The sequence below is a fragment of the Empidonax traillii genome, unplaced genomic scaffold (genome assembly GCF_003031625.1).
Source record: "Empidonax traillii isolate 1590-97213 ecotype Southwest subspecies unplaced genomic scaffold, ASM303162v1 scaffold131:size1687323, whole genome shotgun sequence".
In the NCBI taxonomy this organism is placed as follows: Eukaryota; Metazoa; Chordata; class Aves; order Passeriformes; family Tyrannidae; genus Empidonax; species Empidonax traillii.
The window spans coordinates 1,010,049-1,030,489 of NW_020955324.1; the positions used below are offsets into that span (position 1 = coordinate 1,010,049).

Below are 20,441 nucleotides of genomic sequence, written 5' to 3' on the forward strand. Positions count from 1 at the left end.
TGTGCCAGCAGGACGAGGTATTTCACTATATGATCTCAGAGTGCAAGGCACTGGAAGGAGACAAAGACAACAAAAGGCATGTAGTATCTCAGAAAATACTGCAGATAGGAGAAAGTACCCACTGCAGGAAGAGGAGGTAACCTAGAGCCAGAAGCTGTAAGGAACAAATTGTCAGGGTATTTGAACTCTGTGTCCAAGTGTGAATTCATGCTTTTGTATCCATTTTCACTTTCCCCAAGAAAGGGATATTGTTTAAAGGGGACATATTCTGGATGTATCCATATGGTCTGAATATTACTCTTTGTCAAGTGAAACACATAAAGGAAGAAAATTAGACTTTTAAAAATTAGTTTCCAGGTGGAAATAATTTCTTTTCATATTTGAAAGCAGAGTGTTGTGGGAGTTTAAAGACTTTTAGCTGAATAATGTGAATGAAAATGAATGCAAGGTTTGCAAAGTATCACTTGGATGGGTTATGAAAATAAATCCTAAAGAAAATTGACTACTGGGATCACCATAGTGAATCACTGTAAATTCTTGCACCTAATAATCTTGTTCAATATAATGGGCAGCTTAATACCAGGAAACTTTTCTTCTCTACATAAAGGTAAACACTGGTTTATGCCCTAGAGCTTGAGTTTATATATACATATATACATACAGCAGAAAGTATAAGTGGTTGTATGTGGTACAGAATGATTCAGGTAGATCCTCAAAGGGAAAATTAGGTACATCATGTGGGAGTTACTGCAGTCTTCAAAATACCCATTCATTTTTCTTACCTACCCCTGGAGAGGATTAGTCTTCATTTATACTTCAATAAATACTATAAGGTTTCCTCAAGAGCTGTAGGTTCTGCCTTTGGCCTTGTGCAGAAGTGCCTCTATCTTAAAATCCAAGTAGCTAAATCCTTACATGACGTTTGAGACCTTTTAGTACAGCCTGCAAGGTCTTCTCTCTCTGTCCTGATAGAGGGAACTTCCTTAGATAGCTACTTTATTATGTTTTCATGGATCTGTCTCTGCAAACAGTTGTGACAGCATGACTGCCAACATCCTCCAAAGCATGGCCAAAGAAGCTACTGCTTCAGTAGTAGCTGAAGCGCTCACCTCAAACCTGGGGCCCAATCCAGTTTGCTCCTCTGTTTGAAGGAAAATGGACTACAACCTTCACCAAAGTCCAAGAAGTTCCTACAGACTTTCCTGGGGTTAATCTGGTATGAAAGTGCACAAGGGCATTATATGCCCTGAAGCCATTCTACCTTGTGTCTAGGAGTTAAAGATATATTTGGCCACCTGGAGTGAACACGCCCCAGAATTTCACTGGGCATTCCTGAGAGAGAAAAAGGTTTTAACTTCAGGTGCATTAAAGGTGTTTGTGCTTCCTCTAAACTTGGCTGAGGAGGTTGTGTGGTTCAGATCCTCAGCTCCACACTGTTGATTTACTGTAATGAAAGTGGCTAAAACAGTACTAAGGTAGCACATTGTATTATGGTAAGGTAGCCAAACCCCAACTCCACTGCAAATTCTGCCATGCTAAACTCCTACTTGTAGAACAAGTTGAGAAATTATTAGACTGCCACTTACATTCAGAGTGTGAATTAAAGTCAAAAAGGTCCTGTGAGTCTGGACAGATTTCTTAACTCTAACTTTTAATTCCAAATATTATATACTAAGTACTAGGGCAGAGGGCCTGTCTTAAAGAGAAGACAGAGTGTTAATTAAGTTTTCCAGAAGGGCACCCACTATATGAAGATCAATATATCTGACTTACAAACCAAACATGCACATTTATTTTTTAAGAGTTTTCTAATATTTATATATCAAGTTGATAAAAGGGCTTATGCAGAGAGAGATTAACCTGAAAAAATAAATTACAAAGAAAATGTCTGCAACCAAAAGCATAAGAGCCAAATGCAGAAAGACTGAAAAACAAACACTACAGATATGTAACACTGATTAGGCTGTGTTATGCAGACTTTCCCCGGACAGTTACAAAAATAAAGTCCATCCATCTGTCAAAACATCTGCTCCGCATATGAAAATTAAAACAGAATTTAGGTGTTTTTTATGAGTTTCCAGTAATTATTTCTCCTCCAGAAGCCTGGAGCTTGCGTCCTTCAATCTGAATTACTAATGCAGCAAAGAGTTTTTAATGATATCTTTTTAAGTGGAAGTTAAAGGGTAAGTCCCCATGACCAACTAATATCCAGATTTTTCTCCTTATTTTAAGAAAGTGGTTTCATTTTTTTAACCAACACTGATATCCATACTGCTTCTCCAATATTATAGCAAATGCAAATGGTCAGATTATGCAGGGTAATAAGCAGAAGGCTAAACGATCCTTTACAGTATCATTGGCTTCAACAGTTTTCTGCTGATTTAATCCAGATAAGGATCAGATCCAGTAATGTATTCTTCCTTTATTTCAGCCTTCCCACATAGCCAAGTGATTAAAATATCAGAAGATTTTGTCTAAACTGGATGGACAAGGGGATTTAAAACTATCATCTAACAGCTGGACAAGCAAAATAAATACGTGTTTTGTCTTTTAAATCAAAATGGATGGACAGCTTTCATATAAAGTCCCATGCATAAGGTTAATTAATATGTTTACTTTTTTTTTTCCTTCATCTGTCCAATTAGTTGAATTCTCAAGTGACGAGGTCAGGGATATCCACGGAGAATAAGTAATCCCTGATATTACTGCTGTCATTCAAATTTATCACACTGCTGAAAGATGTTCCAGAATTACCAGGGAGCTTTTTAACTTCCCTCTTTTGCTGGTGGGCTATTGCTGGCTGCCATCAGTTCAGCTGGTATTGGTATCTTTTTCAGCATGCAGCAGCATTGTTTCAGGGAAAATATTTCTGGAGTGTTAGTGCAATAAATATATGTGTGACTGCCATGTACACAGATGATGGATTCTCAGCTAGACCCGGCAAATACTCTAGCATGTCAGTAAGCATGGGCGAGGGAGTCTCTTCAGGGTGAGCTCTGCATGGTGTGTGCTTTCACAACTCTTGCTGTTTGGGAGCAAGATTTTGTAAAATGCAGTAACATTATTTAAAAATTATTGCCGTGTCCCTCTTTTTATTACAGCAATATTTAGAAAAATATTGGTACCAAAACCACAGTCTGCTTAAACAGGCCCAGAATAAATAGGGAAGAAAGCCAACTATTTGGGTCCTGTTAAAATGCAGTGGTCCTTTAAAATTTTATTTTATTGCAGTAAGCTGGTTGGTAACAGTTCTGCAAAGCTATTGTGTTAACACTGGCAGTAAAGAGAAAGTCCCCGAGTTCTGGGAGCTATGTGCAGGCCCTAATGGGTGGGGAAATCCTGCTTGGCACCTGCACTCCATGAGATAACCTTCCAGCTGAACCTGTATAAGCAGGTGCACAATTTTAGAGCAGGCGAGGCCAGCTGGCATGAAAACATTTGCAATCTGTGATTTATTACTGTGTACCTTTGCAGTTGGGATCAATATCATCATTTACATCCCTGTTTTGTCATTACTGTACCTTGCAATTAGCAGGATCAAAGTTTTATAGCCTTACCCTCCAAAAAAGAGCCAGTCTGCAGTGCTGACTGAAGCAAGTTGAGCAGGTGAAGTATTGGAGTCTGTGTTACAGAAAGCAGTTTCTATTAACTTATTTCTTGGGAGTTACATCCCCATTTGTCAAAGCCTTAATAAGCAGTGTGCATTTCATCACACTCATGAAAATCCAACACAAACCAAGAATATGTTTAGGTAAACAAACCTACCTAGTGCCCTTTATAAATTCATGTTATTTTGAGGACTGGACTTTAATTTTACTTGTCTTCGCACCTCAGAGCTTTGAAAGAGCTGGCAGATCCCCAGATTCAGTGACCCTCATGCTGAATTGTGCAGGACTTTATATGGTATTGTGATCTGGGGGACCCAGCTCCTCTGGAGATGTCAGGAATGACTCTTAGGCATGGTGACCACTGCCAACATTGCACAGGAACCACTGATTAATTTAATATCTAGATTTTCCTCTGCTGACAAGATGTTCCCTGAGAAATTTCAGACTGATGAGGATTGATAAGACATTTTTGGTTGCATAGTACAGTTTACTATACTTCCAGTTATCTTTCCAATTAAGTTCTGCCTGCTATCTGCCTGATTTTTTGATATGACAAGAGTTCTCGAGAATATTTAAAATGTATAATTTACTCAAGTTGCAGGATGTCTGCATGAATCTAAACCATTAAGCATCAAGACAAGAAAAAAGAAGCCAAGAAAGCAGATGATAAAAAAAAGCCAGAGAAAAAAGCAGATATATCCTGATTCCTTCAAGCCACAAAACTGCAAGCCATATTAGCAAACAGTTGTACTGTCAGCACACTTGCACAGCAGATGGAAAGCTTCTCTGGTTCTTCCTTTGTGTTAGTGAGGGCAAAACACAAAATGTCTCTCTGCCTGTCTACCTATCCACTTGCAAATCTAGGTCACTGCTGATATTTGGTAATTTGGCCCAGGATTTCCCACAGCTAAGCATGGAGGTAGCTAAGCTAGGTGGGATACTTCTTAGGGCTTGTCCTGAAAACAATTTTAAGCCAGAAGCCATTAAAAGAAGTCATTAGAAGCCATGCTTTGAAGATGCCTCCCTTGACATACCAGACTTCTAAATCTTTGTCATTAGCAATGATCATGTGACCTAGTGATCTCAGGAAGCCAAAGTTTTCTCCAATCTTTTCTTGCATTTGGAATGTTCCATTTACAAGACATGTTTCAGGTCCCGAAATCTTCACTCAGAAGATGCAAATAACAAATGTTCTGGACCTGTGAACAGCTAAAGGGATGCATAGAAAAGGCTGCAGAACAATATACCTGATTTAATGATCACGTCATATTTTTTTTTACCTCTGGTTAATGCATAGTTTAAAAGACAAACAAAAGTCTTCTGTGGATGCAGTCCAGCAAACAAGTGGGTTTTGCAGGCACAGCATGACTGTTGTACATTAAACTTTTCCATGAGTGCTAGCAAGCTTCCTTTATTTTGAATTGTTATGCTTTGCAGTAGCAAGCACTTCCTATAGCACAGAATAAATTTATTTAAGGAAGAGTATTTAATAAATAACTCAGCATACTGGGAAGCCTTGAGGTCAAGCAGAAGCCAGTTCTTCTCTGACCATAACTTTAAAATAAAAATTTGTTTTGTTCTATAGAGGAAACCTGTCCCACAATATGAGCACGGCTTTATTAGCACAAAAATGAACACAAGGGTTTGGTTTCAGCTCAGGCAGTCTCATCAAGCCCAGCAGCAATCTAAGTTGCAACCACAGCCTAGATCTAAACAGTCTCTCTCGTCTATCTCTTCCATCTGGGTGGAGTAATCACCCGTCTCCTGGAGAAATCAGATTACACTCCCTCCTTTCCGAATAGGATCAACACCTGTTAATTGGGTGGAGTATTTCAGACAAACGGGTTGTCAAGCCTGTTACAGGCACATAACACACTTAGACTCCGTATCAGTGAGCTTGCCTTTATTCAGAATATTACAGGCATATCCTCTAATGACTTCCACTCACAACCACCTAAGATAAGTATACTCAAAACTTCTCTGTTGAAAATGAACATAAAACTATGAAGTGTTGAAAGGTAGAGAAAGACTGTGGCATCTATAAGGGAGAGCTGGTTAGCAGTGTGTGTGCCTGTAAATAAACGTACACTGTAAGCTACTCTATGAGTTTACATGTGTCTTATTGTGGGATGCTGGAAATTTGTGGGGGGATATTAAACTGTTTTGGCACCACAGAGAGATGCTGAACAGAGAAACTTTACGTGACAGAAGCTCGAAATTCCCACTCAGTAAAAATCTGGCACCAAAGTGAAATTATTGAAATGTGAGTTTGCTGAGTAGTTTGGGGTTTTTTAATTACCTTTTTGTTGATTAGATTTCTTTTATTAATATACTAATGATATATGCGTACAACCTAAAGTTTTTTGAAAATCTTAAACAGAAGGGAATTACCTAAGGGAGTAAGAGATGAATACATCATTTAATTCAACAAAGATTACATCCCTCAATCAGAAAAAGAGAGAACAAACAAAAAAACCCAAACACAAATGCAGAAGAAAAATATATAAATTCTCCTTTAATTACTGTTCTTACTTTTCTTGTTCCACCATCTTCAGATTACAGAACTTTTTCAACAATGAAAAGTGGGTTTTTTTAATATCTACTGTTGACATGAAGATGTGGAAACTGAACAAAGCATTAGCTTTGACATAGGAAATAATTGCATATTATTTCCTAGGTTATTTTAAGAACATTCCCTTTAGTTCTCTTAGTTATTACAATAGAAAAAAAGACAATATTTTAGAATTGTGTGCAGCAGGGAAGAATTTAGTAGACCTATTTTTGGTCTTTGTAAGCAATGGGACTACAGAAAAATTAGTAGTGGACAAACTGAACGGTGACATAGTGACCATATCTTGAGTATAGAGAAACTGTAGTATGCGATCTTTCAGAGGAGACCCAAACAAAACCAACCCCCAAAAAATGCCCCCCCCTCAAAAAAAAAACAACACAAAAAACCCCACACACAACAAACAAAAAACCAACCAAACAAACAAAAGAACTGAAAAAACAACCAAACAAGCAAAAAACCCAGTCTGTTTGCTAAAATACAAAGAATGTGAATCAAATTCAGAAAAAAAAAAAAAAAAAAGGAAAAAAAATATGTAACTGGCAACAACGGGAAGGCTTTTCTATGCTTTCACGAACTTCAGACTGAAGCCCTGAAAGAAAACAGGGACTAAACATATCGATCATTTCTACCAGTCATCCAGTTAATGTGTTCTTCTGGAAAGAAATGTATGAAGAATAAATTTACTCTGTCCATCTTAGGGTGTAGTAAATCATAACACAGAATTACCCAACAACATTTTGGAATAGCAATAGCTGGAAACTCAGCCATAAATCATTCTCATATTTGCCAAGGCCAAACAAGGGCTCATGAGGAACATCTACTGATAGAAAATTAAACCCCATAATTTGGGGAATGATTTTTCTTCATTTCTTCTTTACTTTGCCTTTTCTAGCTCTGTGAATTTGTATTTCAAAAGCAACAAAGAAAATATTTCTGCAAGACTGCATTAAATCTGCTGAATATTAAATTTCCTTCAGAAGCAAATTTCTATAGTCACACCTATAAAGAGAAAAATAAGCCCCAAATTGGAAAATTAGCTTTGTCCTTGATCTATATCAATTTGTTCCCTATACTGAAAGACTTAAATGACTCCCCATGATACATAAATGGGTAAAATATGAAAATCTGAACAACTGCCAAGTTAATTCTTCCTCTGGATAAGGGCACAAGTTATTACCTTACAGCGTCTGATTTGCCTTGGTCAGTACATAAAAAGAAATATATGCAAATGCCTAAATGAACACAAGCTGTAGGATCAGCATCTGCAATAAGCCATAAATGAAGCTTTATGCTGGTGGGTGTGTTGTGGGGGTCCATCCAAGAACTGGAGCTGGCACAAAGTTTCCGGGTGGAAAAGTCTGTTAGAGAGCTCCAAAGGACTTTGAAAGGCTCCAGTGTCCAAAATCCCTTTTTTGCCAAGCCCAGTTCACCTCTGAGTGAAGTGGTTGTAGGTTTTGAGGGGATTTTTCCCCCCACAATCTGTCTTTCCCTTTTGTTTGTAGTCTATGCAAAGCAGTTTTACGAAGCAGCAGTATTAAAGCAGCACTGCTTACAAAATGTCTCACTCCCTCATCTCCCAAATGGTGAAAAATGCTTTAGTAGGAAATTTTGTCCACATTACACAAAATGGACAAGACTAAGAAGTGAGCAGCCCTCAAGCTAAAAAACACAGCATACTAACTGGGACAATTGATAGAGTCAGAATGAATAAGCAGTGGCACTGTTTATCTGACAAACGTTACAAAAATCACATTTCTTTTTGTAGTAGGTCATACTGAGAGTTAATTCTGTCCCTAACCTTGCAGGAGGTCTGTTACTTTGGACTTTTACTTATTTTACCCCTTCCTGCTCCCAGGAGATATTTACCTTTCCCTTTTCCCCAGGGTGGATGTGGGTCTTGGGTCTTTAAGCTCTGTTAAAGAATTTTACTGCTGTGCTGGAGACAGGAAGCCAGAAACGTAACAGGGATGGCGATGAAGGTTGGTGGTAGAAAAGCTGGAAATCTGGCTGTAGATGTCCTCCCAAGGAACAACCCTTACAGAAAGGAATGAACCACTCTTTGGCACACCCAAAGGGCCAGAGGCAATTTGACCAGAAAAATTGTGCCTGTCAGATGAATTTAGAAACAGGCTTTCTAAGTCCAGCCAGCATTGTATATTTAATTTTCAGATTCTCTCTTCAGATCTTTGTTTACAATAACAGATGAAAAGAATTACTTTTACTTTCTGCCTCCATGTTCTTCTATTTTCCCCAAGGCAACTACAGTAATAAAATGAGTTAAAGGGAACTGTGCTCATTTATTGCCAACTTTATTTTTCCAAAGTATCACCAGATATGGCTGAGGGACACTTGTTGAGTTACACATAACTTTTTCTTTTCTGGTTTTTCTTTTTCCTTTTTTTTTCTTTTTTCTTCTTTCTTTCCAAATTAAATCTTTACACACTGATGGATCCATAAACCTATAGATCCATCCCCTCCCTTCCTATAATTTAGAGAGGGTCTGGAAAAGTTTAAAGGAAGCCTAAACTGAGATGGCATATGAACATCTTGGCTTTGAGTATTATCATAACAAATGAGATGGTGAATTAAATTACAGTCATGTGATTACACCTGCATGAACAATAAACTCAGTAAGTAGGTGCCAGCCACACTTGAATGCAAAGAAGCAAGCACAGAATACAGATATATTGTGTAAACAGTCTTGCTTCTTCCTCACTGGAAATAGGTTTCTGACCTGAAGTGATTCCAAATTACCATCAAGAGGACTATAAAATATAAAAAAAATCAATTGCAATTGAAGTCAGGTAAAAGTTAATAACTAGGTAAAATTTAATAGCAATTAAATAGCACAAGTAGATGCCTATCTCCTATAAACTATAATACAGTCAGTGCTTACCCCCACACAATTTTGCTGATACACTTTAGCTGTGTACACAAAAGTGTAGCTCTGTAAGGACCTGCATGTATGTACCTGTGTATGTTCACATGACAGAGCACGTAGGGAAGCTTGCTGGTACCAAGTACTTGGAACTCTTTGCATCTGTTTGTACATCAATGTATATTTCTCACCAGAAACATCCAGGGAGAAGCCAAATATCATACAGCATGTAAAGTGTACATAAATGTCTGTCATCATGCAGCTTGTCCTGTGTGGCTTTATTAAAGTACCCATTGAAATTTTAAAGGTTTATACACATCAAGGCCAGAAGGGACCATTTAAACAATTTAATTTGCGCTGGAATCTTTAGAGCCACTAAATAAATTTGATAGTCAAACTGTACTTGAAAATAACATCCTAAGGTGCCCTTCAGAAACACATCTTTTAAGCCTTGAAGTCATAGAAATCTATCATACCCTTTAATAGAGATGTCTCTGATTAATTGTGTAACATGAACTACTGCTGTGGTGCCTCAGTCAAATCTAGTGCAGAGATCTATCAACTAAACAGCAGCCAAAATTTTTAAAACCATGGTAAATTAACAGCTTAAGGACTAAATGAGGTTTCCAGTCAGGAACCTATCTCTGCCCTATCCCTACCTGCAAAACTAACTAGTTTTTCTTGTAACTTTTGTAAATCACCCAGGCTTTGCTTTGCTGGTTTATGATATCCCAAGAATGTCAGAGTGGAATTCTAGCCACTTTTGTTTTGTTTTGGTTTTTTTTAGTCACCTATTACTCAACCCACATGTAATGCAGAGGTTGCCATGTGTTTTCGCACGGTCCCAGATGACTGTCAGATTTTTAAACAAAAATACTAAGGCTCACTGGTGAGGAATATGACTAGCAGCATGACTGTTCTGTAAGTTTAGCAGAAAAGCTGAGAATTATTCTGTAGAGACTTTGTGTTCTTTGATCATTACCAAGGTCTGGCCAGGAATCATGAGAAATATTCACAGGACTTACAGAAACTAGAATAGATCAAATAAAACACTGAAGTCCAGAATAGCAAGAAATCCTCACAGAATTGCTCATTTAGTTGAATTACGCAAGCAAATATCTTATTTATTATTTATAGTCTTTAATTTTTCATGAACAGCGTTACTTTGGTGCTTGTGATACTCTATACTGAGGAAATGGAAATATATTGTAATACTAAGTACTTACATGGGACAGTAATTATGATTTTATTGGAAAAAAATCTATATTTTGTGGGAAAGTGTAGCAGTTAACCTCTGTCAGAGAAGTCCTGCTGTAAGTAGGAATTGCATAGCTGGGGCGAGTCTTCCAGCATCTCTTCTCAGCTTACTCATATGAAAAAAAGATCCAAAGCATACTTTAAAAGCTTTATCTAGCTATAAAGTGAGTAAAGCTCAAGTAATTAACATATACTAAGCCCTTTAAGAAACATAAATGACTGCTTAAGTAACAAATGGGTAGCAGGAGAGCGGGAATCAGCCCCGTTAGCTGCTCTCCTCAAATCCCGTGTGGACTGTCCTGAGCCACAAACCTGCTGTGCCTGGACTGGCATGACTGACAGTGTCAGGGTAAGGAATCCCTCTGAAGGAGTGAAAACGATGGTAAATTACCCCTTATAATTATGAGAGGAAATCTCTGAGGTCATAGCTGAGGTTAGCAGTGGGGCAGGGCCAGGGTTACACTTGTGCTGCAGCTGCTGCAGTGCACCTGGCCCATTAGTGGGGACTTGCATTTTCAGCACTGACTTACCCTGGAGATCAATAATTAAAAGAGGTTGGTTTTTTGGTGTTTTTTTTTTTTTAAAAAAAAAAAAGAGACCTCAGTGTAGAAGTATAGACTGTCATATGGAAAGTTTTGCACCATCATAAGTGAAGAGCATATAATATCTTAGAAGTGGTACATGCTGAAAGCATTATTAAATCAAGCATGGTTTGCATTTCATTGTATTTGTCCTCTATTTCTCCTATTCCCACTAATTAGAGTCTGTTGAGTTATTTTTATGGCCTTTGTATTTGACACTCCCAAGGTACTGACAATGGCTTTAAGGAATAAATAAGGGAGGAATAATAAGTTTGTTAAATGATCTGTAATCTTTATCGGTAATTACAGCTGAAGCAGTTGCATTAAATATGTTGCTTGTAATGCACTGTTTTATGGCAAGAACAAGTAGCTGTAAATATTTAAAGATGATGTTCTGAGCACACCAAGATATGTATTCCATCTTTCCACCTGCCTACTGAAACTGGACCCACATTACACATGACCTATGCTTTTATTTTATTTTTATTTCTCACCTACTCTTNAAAAAAAAAAAAAAAAAAAAAAAAAAAAAAAAAAAAAAAAAAAAGCAAAACTAACACTAACAACCCTACATGTGAAAATGTTCCTGAAAACTAATTAACTAATTAGCAGATTCTAGCAACATTTTGCTGTACTGCTGTTATCCTCAGTTTGGGCTGCACTGAGTGCTGAGTTCTGCGCTCCTGTTTTGCCCACCAGCTCATGGCAATGCTGCCCCTAATGCACAGGATCACAGCATGCAGCTCATGTGCCAGGGGCACACACTGCACGGCAGTGTGGTACGGACTTCACTTTCTGCTCGTGATCAGCAGGTGTAGCTGTCCTAATATCACAGGAAGCAAAGCAATCAAGGTGAACAGAAGTTACATTATAAATGTCCTCTCAAGCTTAGCACAGTCAGAGGATGGGGACCTGAACTTCCCAGTTTACTCCAGAATATGTGTCTCTACGATTTTCCACAACTGCATTAGAATCAGCATGGTCCAATATACAAAGCATACTCTTACTACTGTGAATTTCTGAAAATAATTATTCAAAATAAAAGAGTATACTTTCATTTTAGGCACTGAATCTCCTATTAATTTCCTAGGTTTTTACCCCAGCTATTAAAAAATCTACTTAATGTAATATCATAATACACATAAGATCAAGCAGCAAGGCTAGTTAATTTGCTCACATATTTAACACTAGCCTTTTTTTCTTTTTAACCTTGAATATTAGGTACTCTAGGCTTCACCTTGCAAAGGACTCCTGCAAATTATTTGTGAATGTGAATATGGATTAATTTAATGTATTATTTTTATGTAATGAGATAGCCTAAGTTCTGGCACTTCAGCTGTCCCTTCACATATATAGCTTAGCCCACATTTCCTAGCTTTCACCTAATCCACCTCTACTGTTCCCAAACGGCTTTTTTATGAAGACAACTGTCCTCTATGGCCTAGGTAAAGACTGATGAAACTATTTATATTATGACCTAGGAAATTATTCAAATGGAGCTCTCTAGAGGCATATGGTTGGCATTATGAATATTTTACAGAATCATCTCTGAAAATCAGGCCAATAGCATATCCACACGGGGCCAAGTTCCACTCTCACTTATACCTTGGCAACCACAATGATTTCCCATTTGGCTTTGCTACGCAAGTATTTGTTTGGTTTATTGCAGGCATGTATTTTTTATCTGCTTTCCCCCTTCTTCAGCCCTTTCCTCTTATTTCCCATTCTGTTCCTATACAGAAGACAATTATTATCAGTGTGGAATGACTGCTATTTGGGGGCTACTGGCTATGTCTCTCCTACCTCATAAATACAGGGAATATGATGTACACAGGAATGAGGGGAAATGTAAAGAAAATGATGCCTAGTGTAACAGGGTCTTTCCTGAGGCACCAAAACTAATGGAGAATGTTAAAACCACTTTGACCTCAATATTGCTATGAACTCCATGAAGGAAAGAGCTCAGGGGAACCCTCTGGCTCCAGAGAGATGCTACAAGGAGAAAGCACTTCTTGGAGCTCACTGTAGGACTGAAACCTGGAGCAGAGAAAAAATAGGTCAAAATATTATTTACCGTGACTTCAGGAGATGAGTATTAAGGGGTTAATATTTCTCATTCTGATATCTCTTCTCCCTTTTCTTTCTTACTGATTTTTTCTTTTGAAAGATAAATTCTATTTCATTTACATGATTTACATTTATAAATTTAAACCCTTGGTCATGAAGACTAAATTTCATTATGCTGAATAAGATGACTGATAAAACTCAAGCCTGAAGTTATGATCAGATGTGTGACCTTACAGAGTAGGAAAAATACGTTAAGAATTAACACAATAAGACATAATAAAATATTTACAAAGTTTTATAAAAGGAAAACAAAAGCTAAAAAGACTTGTACTTACCACAATATCTTTTCCAGCCCACTTGCACTCATCCCTTCGGGAATGAGATACAGGCCAAACAATCTAAAGACACAAAACAAAAATCAGACTGTAATGCTGGGAACAAAACAGGGATAACAGAAGTCACAATAGAGACAATTTTGAAATATAGTCTGTATTGTGAATTTCAGCTGTGAATCCCAAATACTAATGATAAGATGGTTGACTCTGCATTAAGTGAGTGTTCTTTCAATGTTTTAAATCTCATGTAATGGAATGAAAACTAAGAGAAAAAATAGCAGATACTTGCTAACAATAAATGGGATCTGTGTGAAATACGATCACACATTAGTTACAGCATCAGAAATGAGCTGTTTGCCTCTTCAGTGTATCTACCAGTTTACTCTTTTGCTAGGTTTAGTTAATTAAATAATAAAAAGAAGCCATAGGATTTGCAAAGTATCACACCATAGAAATGTTTATGCTGTTCCTATAGAGCTACCCTAACACAACTAATCCTAAACCTAAGGTTTGCTGTAGTGTTTTAGTGGAAAATGGATCTCACCTCATACAGAGAAAATCAAGAGACCCTCAGAGTCAATTATTCATGTTTCTTTGAAAAGCTTTTAGGAATTACATATAGAATAAAACATGATCTTCCCATAAAATGCCAGGCTATTCATTTGGGAGCTTCAGATAATGCAATATGAATGGCCATAAGTCTGGATTACAGTCTTGGTGTTCAATATAGAAAGTAAAAGGCAAAGTATTAATGAAAAAAAAACAAAACGAAAGAAGGATGAATATGGATAACAGAAGAGATCAAAGGTCATGTTATATATGACATTTGAAAATACAGTTTGCAACAGTTTTTTATTCAAAATTTTCTTATGAAATTCAAACAGCAATCGAACATGCTAAGTCTATAAAATAAGGCTGAAAATTTTATGAGCAAATTCTCTCTCAAAGGATTCCCACTGCTTCCTCTTGCTATTCTCAGCTTAAAACGTGCAGAGACATGCGAAAATTTAAATTTACTACGTTGAAAAACATTAACCAAACTTCTCAGATCTCCCAAAAGGACCAGTTCAAGTTCAGTTCAAGTTTTGGGCAAAAATTTTTATATTTTTAAAACCATTATTCTATATGTTCTTTTCCTTAGCACAACATTTTCCTCAAATTTGGTTTAAAAGACAGCTAAATCAATCTGGTTTTAATAAATCGAAAGGTTCGGCTTTTTGAGTTTTGATGTTGCCATCAGCATTTAGACAGAAACCTGAGGGGTTTTTTTACATGGCAGAAGAAACAACTGGTAAAATTTGAGCTCAAGTGCAACACCAGCTGCATTGTAATTTTAAGTTTCTTACATGATTCCCTTGTCTATAATACACAGATCTCCAAATTCTTTAAGCCTTTTGCCTATTCTTAAATCTAATGTCTAAACTGTAAGTCTTTTCTCTAAGTCTGTTGCTAACATACATTTTCATGTTACTGGCAGCAATTCTTTATTTAATATTTTAATATTTGTATATAACTTCAAAGAGTGTTCTAAAGGTATCTAAATATGTAAGTATGTAAGGCACACAATTCCTCCCATTCTACAGAGCTGTTTTCTGCAATGGAAACACCTTCTTTCCTTTAATTATTCCAGATGTTTTGCACATTAAGCTATTGATCCCTCAGAGAATTCAAATAAATAGCTAGTTTCCTTTATAGCTGCTCTAAAGAGAATAGAAAAGAAAATACCCACTTTTCCTTTTATCCTTTTATCCTTAGAGAATACAAATGAATAGCCTGTCTTCCCTCTGAACAGAAAACACAAGGTATTTATTGCTATCATCTTAGGAAGCTAATAGTCGAACGGCCAAAAGGTCAGGAACACCAAGAAAAAAAAATAATCCCTGGGTATTAAAGCAATATATCTCTCATAAAAGGGTACTCTCTGGATTTTAAAATATACCATCAAAATACTTAATATAACAAATCAAACCTCCATCCCATTGTGTACCTTCTTGGCATTTCGTCTTAGTAAAATAAATGAAAAATTAAATTATTTATTTAGACTTCAATAGAAGAACAACACTAAACTATTTGTCAGCTTTTAATGAGTCACCAATTTATACTGGAAAATTATACTCTTCATCAAGAATGGCAATATTTTATTGACTTATTCCTCTTTTATTAATGCTGAAACAATTCTGTTTTAAAAGCAGCAGAAGCAGAGGTCCTACAAGTGCTGGGTTAAAGAAGAAAAATCAACACTGAACTCCCAAACAGCTTGTTTTATCTGCAAACAAATAAAGAGCAATAAGGCCTTTCTGTGCAAACTGTCATAAGAGATGTTTGGCTTTTTTAGGAGTACACATGAAAGTATGTCTTGTTTGCGAAATAGCTAGATTATTCACTTATCATTTACCTTTTGTTTTTTGAGTTTTTTTTTTGTAGTCTGAAAAAAATATTGCAGATTATACAGTCAAAGGTCATAGGCTGGTTATAAATTTTTCTTCATAGAGTCAGCAAATATTTTCATTGTAATAGTACTCCTGACATCCAAACACTTACTACATAGTTCCAACAGTGCACAACATATTCTGAGTAATAACAAGTCTTCAACATTAAAAGTATATATTTACATTGCACAGAACGTGAATGAATGTACCTTTTGATATTCCTTGATGTTAACCAGGTTGAAGGAAAATATGTGATCCTTTGCTCCAACGTACAGCCGACTCCGTTCTTCATCCAAGAGGAAAGTGTGGTAACTGGAGCTGTTAGCTAGTCCATTGAAATTGATTATATTGTTGGATTCCAACATTTCTGTAAGATAAAGGGAATACTTTGTTGTTAATACGGCCAAATGAAATACAGACATATTTTGACTTGTATAGATATCATTTTAGGAATTTATGCTCAGTGAGTAGGAACTAGAGAACACATTATGTACCTGGGCACTTTTTTTATTTCAAGCACTGAAACTGCTTGTGAGATTCAGCTCTACACAAAGGTCAAAACAACAGCAACATCAATTAAAAGCCTATACAAACTTTTAGGTGGTAAAATTCTATCCATGTAGCTCATCAACTGTTGGACAAAGTTCAATTTTGTTCAATCAATGAGAACTGCAAGATAAATTTGAGGATAACCAGCTGATAAAAAACACATTTAAACACAAAATCTTCTTTCAGCAGAAAAAACTATTCCATATAGATCTGTAATTTATGAGAAGAAGGATAAGAATGACTAGCTGATGGGAGGAAGTAACATGTAGCATCTATTTTTACATGTATTATTCTCTTCTGAGCTTTCTGACATAGGCAGCATGTTGTTTCCTTGCTTGGAACAAGAACAAAGCTAGAGAAGGTAACTGGGCTTCTGTTAAACTCAAGATTAATACTCTAGTTCTCATGCTCCTCACAGAGCCACTGCACTTGCTATTAACAATAATTTTTTTAAGTACAAGGATCCTCAGCATCTTAGCTATTCAAACATTAACAAAGTCATACACACTTTTCTGAAACTGCTGAAAAATATCTTTGCCATGATATAATATAGACTCTATTATATAAATACTCACGAAAACAATTTCTCTTTATTCCTGTCTATCTACATTCATATCAGGAGTACAAACCAAACCATCTCTATCATTTTAAGGCATACCAGCAAGTAGTAAGTCATCAACAAGAAAGACTCCTGGTGATGACAAATCCTATGTGGTTCAAGCCCTGACCTTGAGAAGTATGAAGGCAAACATGCAGTTTAGGAGCAGGAGCAGTTCCATTGATGCACCCAGGAGGACAGATGAGAAAGGGAGTGAACACAAATTCAAGGGCTGATGGCCCAAGCTTCACGTAAAGAACATTTGTGTTACTTGTGCCACATGTGCAAGCTGAGGATGTCTAGGATTTGCCTAACAGTGCAGCTACCTGCTATGACTTCCTGGTTTTCAGTAAGATCCCTCCCATTTTCCACCATTACTTCAATTGAGGGGTTTTTTTTAAATCTTATTTTTCTTCTTCCCTCCCCCCCACCCCTTCTTTTATTTTAACAGGAACAAGTAATATGTTAGGTGAGGCTTTTTTGGACCTACATAACAGTGGTATTTATGAATTTACAGAATTTCAGCACCTGCATCTTTGTAGTCCCACAGATGTTAAACCTATTTTTCATGTTCACCTATACCAGGTGGATTTGGAATCAGGCTGATACTCTAACATGGAAAACAACAGTAGGCAACATATTCAAGGGAGATAAAGATAACAATGAGAGCTGCGTAACATTTGTCTAGCTTTGCTCTGGTGTTCTTTGCATTTATTTGAAAAAACTCTCACTAGCACCAAAAAGAGTTAATTCGCAAAGCAAAGCGTCAGAACACACACTATATTTTGTTCCTTATTCTACACTTTTTCTCACTAAATATAACTATACATTTGTATCACAGAATACTTTTTAAAACTTGTACTGCTAAAAGCTGAAGTTCCTTTTTTTTTCCCCCATTTTTTTTTTCTTTAACTGTAACAATCAAATCACCCCAAGAACTCTTGTCAAAATAATTCTTCTGGCTTCCTGCCAAGTTCTAGAATTTGACTGTATTGTCCTCCAGTTCACTTATTTGCATTTTGTTAGAGACTTTACTAATTCTCTTTACTTTGTAATGACTGATTCAGATGTTGAACGTCGACTCAATGAATAGTGAGTGATGTAGATGATTGATTGCTTAACTTGTCTTAGAACTCTCTTGGCTAGAAATGCTTTGCTGTCATCTGTATCTGATCATTTTTCTTATAATATAGCTGTCAAAAACCTTTGTAATTTTTTTCATCTTTCTTGGTTTGAACTCATATAGGTATGATTCTGTCCTTTGTGACTGCGGTGTAAAGACAAGTGTCTGCTGAAGTCAATGTTACACAAAGGTAAAACTGATAAAAATGGAAATAAGATCAGTTAGGCACACAGCTACTTGGCTTAAAAGGAGCCTGATATGATTTTGCTAATACAGAGTTCTAAATATTCACATCTACAGATGGTGATTGATGTTTTCTTTTCTTTCTAATATTCATGAAAAATGTGAGATCATAACATTGGAGTCTTAGGTTTATTATGGCCAAGAGTAAATTACATCATCATCTCCACTGTTCATAAGTCTCTACAGTATAACTTAAAAGGACCAGATGTAGCTGTGCAGGGAAATATATATATATATATTTTCTTTTAATTGTCTGTGACTTTCAGAGTAAGCCACAATACTGAAGGTAGCTCTGTTGGGTTTTTTTGTGAACATGCAACTTAAACTAAAAGCTAAATTCCATTGTCTAAGATTAGGACATTTCTTCTAGGTTTTAATCCAGTCTGTGTCATATTGTCACATTACTGACTTTTGCAGGAGATGACTAGATTGTCTGGTCTGTTGCCCAAAAGATTAGTCCTAAGCATGCTCTAAGCAGTGTATTTCAAATTGTTTGACATCAAGTTTCTCTCCATCAGGAATCAGGTTGAGAATATAGATTGAGGAGAAAAATGTCATTTGTGTGTTCATGACTCTTAATCACTGCTAATTTAGTTAGGTGTGAGCTACATCACAAGTAGGAGGTGAAAACCTACATAATTTCTGCAGCTCCTCTGCTGTTTATTTTAACTTACATGCATTTGTCCAGTGATGAATATGGCTTTATAGGACATTCTGGACAGGCTGCTGAAGGGCAAAGCAATGACATTTGCACAATCAATACAAATTAGGTATTCCATTTCCCCAAATTCATTAATTTCAAAGTGTTTACTACTCAATGTCTTCAGTATCCAATCAGTGGCTACTGTGGAGAAAAACAGCAAAGACAGGGCACACTCCCAGAAGGGCACTGACATCCATCGATTCTGTTAAGTGTCGATCACTCATGCTGGTGAGGTACATTGATGATCACTGATAACATAAACCAAGATTACAACGAAGATTGCATTGTAATGACAAGAGGAAAATTATGAATACCTTCAATAAATCAATGAGATTAATACCATCTACGATGCATACCCTAATTATTTTCCTGGTTTTTTTTGGTTCTTCTTAAATGTTGACATATCCATGACCTATACAGACAGGTAATCATTGCTTGTATTTAATTTTTTTTTTACTTCCTTTATGATCTGTGCAGTTATTTTTATTGCAAAAATGTAACATTATTCTACCACTTTTTGTAGTCAAGCACCCTTTCTTCAGTAATTGCCCAGAGATAATTTTCTTATTTCCTTTTGACACATCCTCAGTTATAGTCATGCCTGTAGTTTTGAACAGGAATGAATGAGCCCTATACAGTTAACCACTGCACACAATGACTAGCATCATCTAAAAAATGCTCTAAGATGTACATTTAGAGTGGGTGGTGATATTTTGAAGGTGATAGATGTGTCATTGCTTTTGTTATTGGTGCTTGCTTCCCATTTATTAAGCGTTGCAGGTGACCAAAACTAACGGTTCAAAATGCACCATATCTTAAAAGGTAATCATATTACCATGAATTTTCACAGTGATGGGTCACTGAAACCAGATGGAGGTTGAGTTTCTCAAAGTTTGTGGGTCAGATTCTCCTACGAACCACCTCACTTTAAACTGCTTTAATTCACAGTCCTGACTTGCTTGCTCCATCTTACTCGTCTTTCTCCTCCAGTGTCCAAGTTCAAAGTATTTGACCTTTTTCAATGTGCCTTTCTGTAGACTCTGCTTGGTCTTGCTTCTATTAACTAGTGTTTCTCTTGATCCAGTCAGACTTGAGTCAGAACATTCACTTTGCCACGCCAAGTTGGCAAATTTACAGAAGAAAACCAGTCCCTAACCCTTGCCTTCCTCTTAATACATGGTTATTTAATTTGCTAATGGAATTGTAACTTAATAGCATGTATACACACAGACGGCCAAATTCCTGCTGTGAAATCCATGGAGATATGCATGCACAAGGAATGTAGATTTGGTTTATTTTTATCACACATTTTCATTAAAGAAGCAGCTAGAAAACCACAGCTATAGCTAAGATGAATGCAGGCAGGCAGATCCTGAGGTTTGCTTTATCCATGGTTGGTATTCCACCGTAAACCTTGTTTTATGTCTGTGTTCCTTCAGCAGAGTTTGTCAGGAGGAGAACATAACAAAAGAAAACCATCTTATTTTTTCCTTATCTA

The 20,441-nt window shown here is 36.6% G+C and overlaps 1 protein-coding gene across 2 annotated transcripts in view; it reads right to left on the reverse strand.

Annotated features, from left to right (window-relative positions):
• SEMA3A (semaphorin 3A) overlaps positions 1-20,441 on the reverse strand; it is a 238,354-nt gene that overhangs the window by 101,734 nt on the left and 116,179 nt on the right. For both annotated transcript variants that reach the window (XM_027883646.1, XM_027883647.1), the window contains 2 exons: positions 15,937-16,094; positions 13,299-13,361 (listed from right to left, as the gene is read on the reverse strand). In XM_027883646.1, the coding sequence (XP_027739447.1) occupies positions 13,299-13,361; positions 15,937-16,094 (221 nt within the window). The remainder of the gene's footprint in view (positions 1-13,298; positions 13,362-15,936; positions 16,095-20,441) is intronic.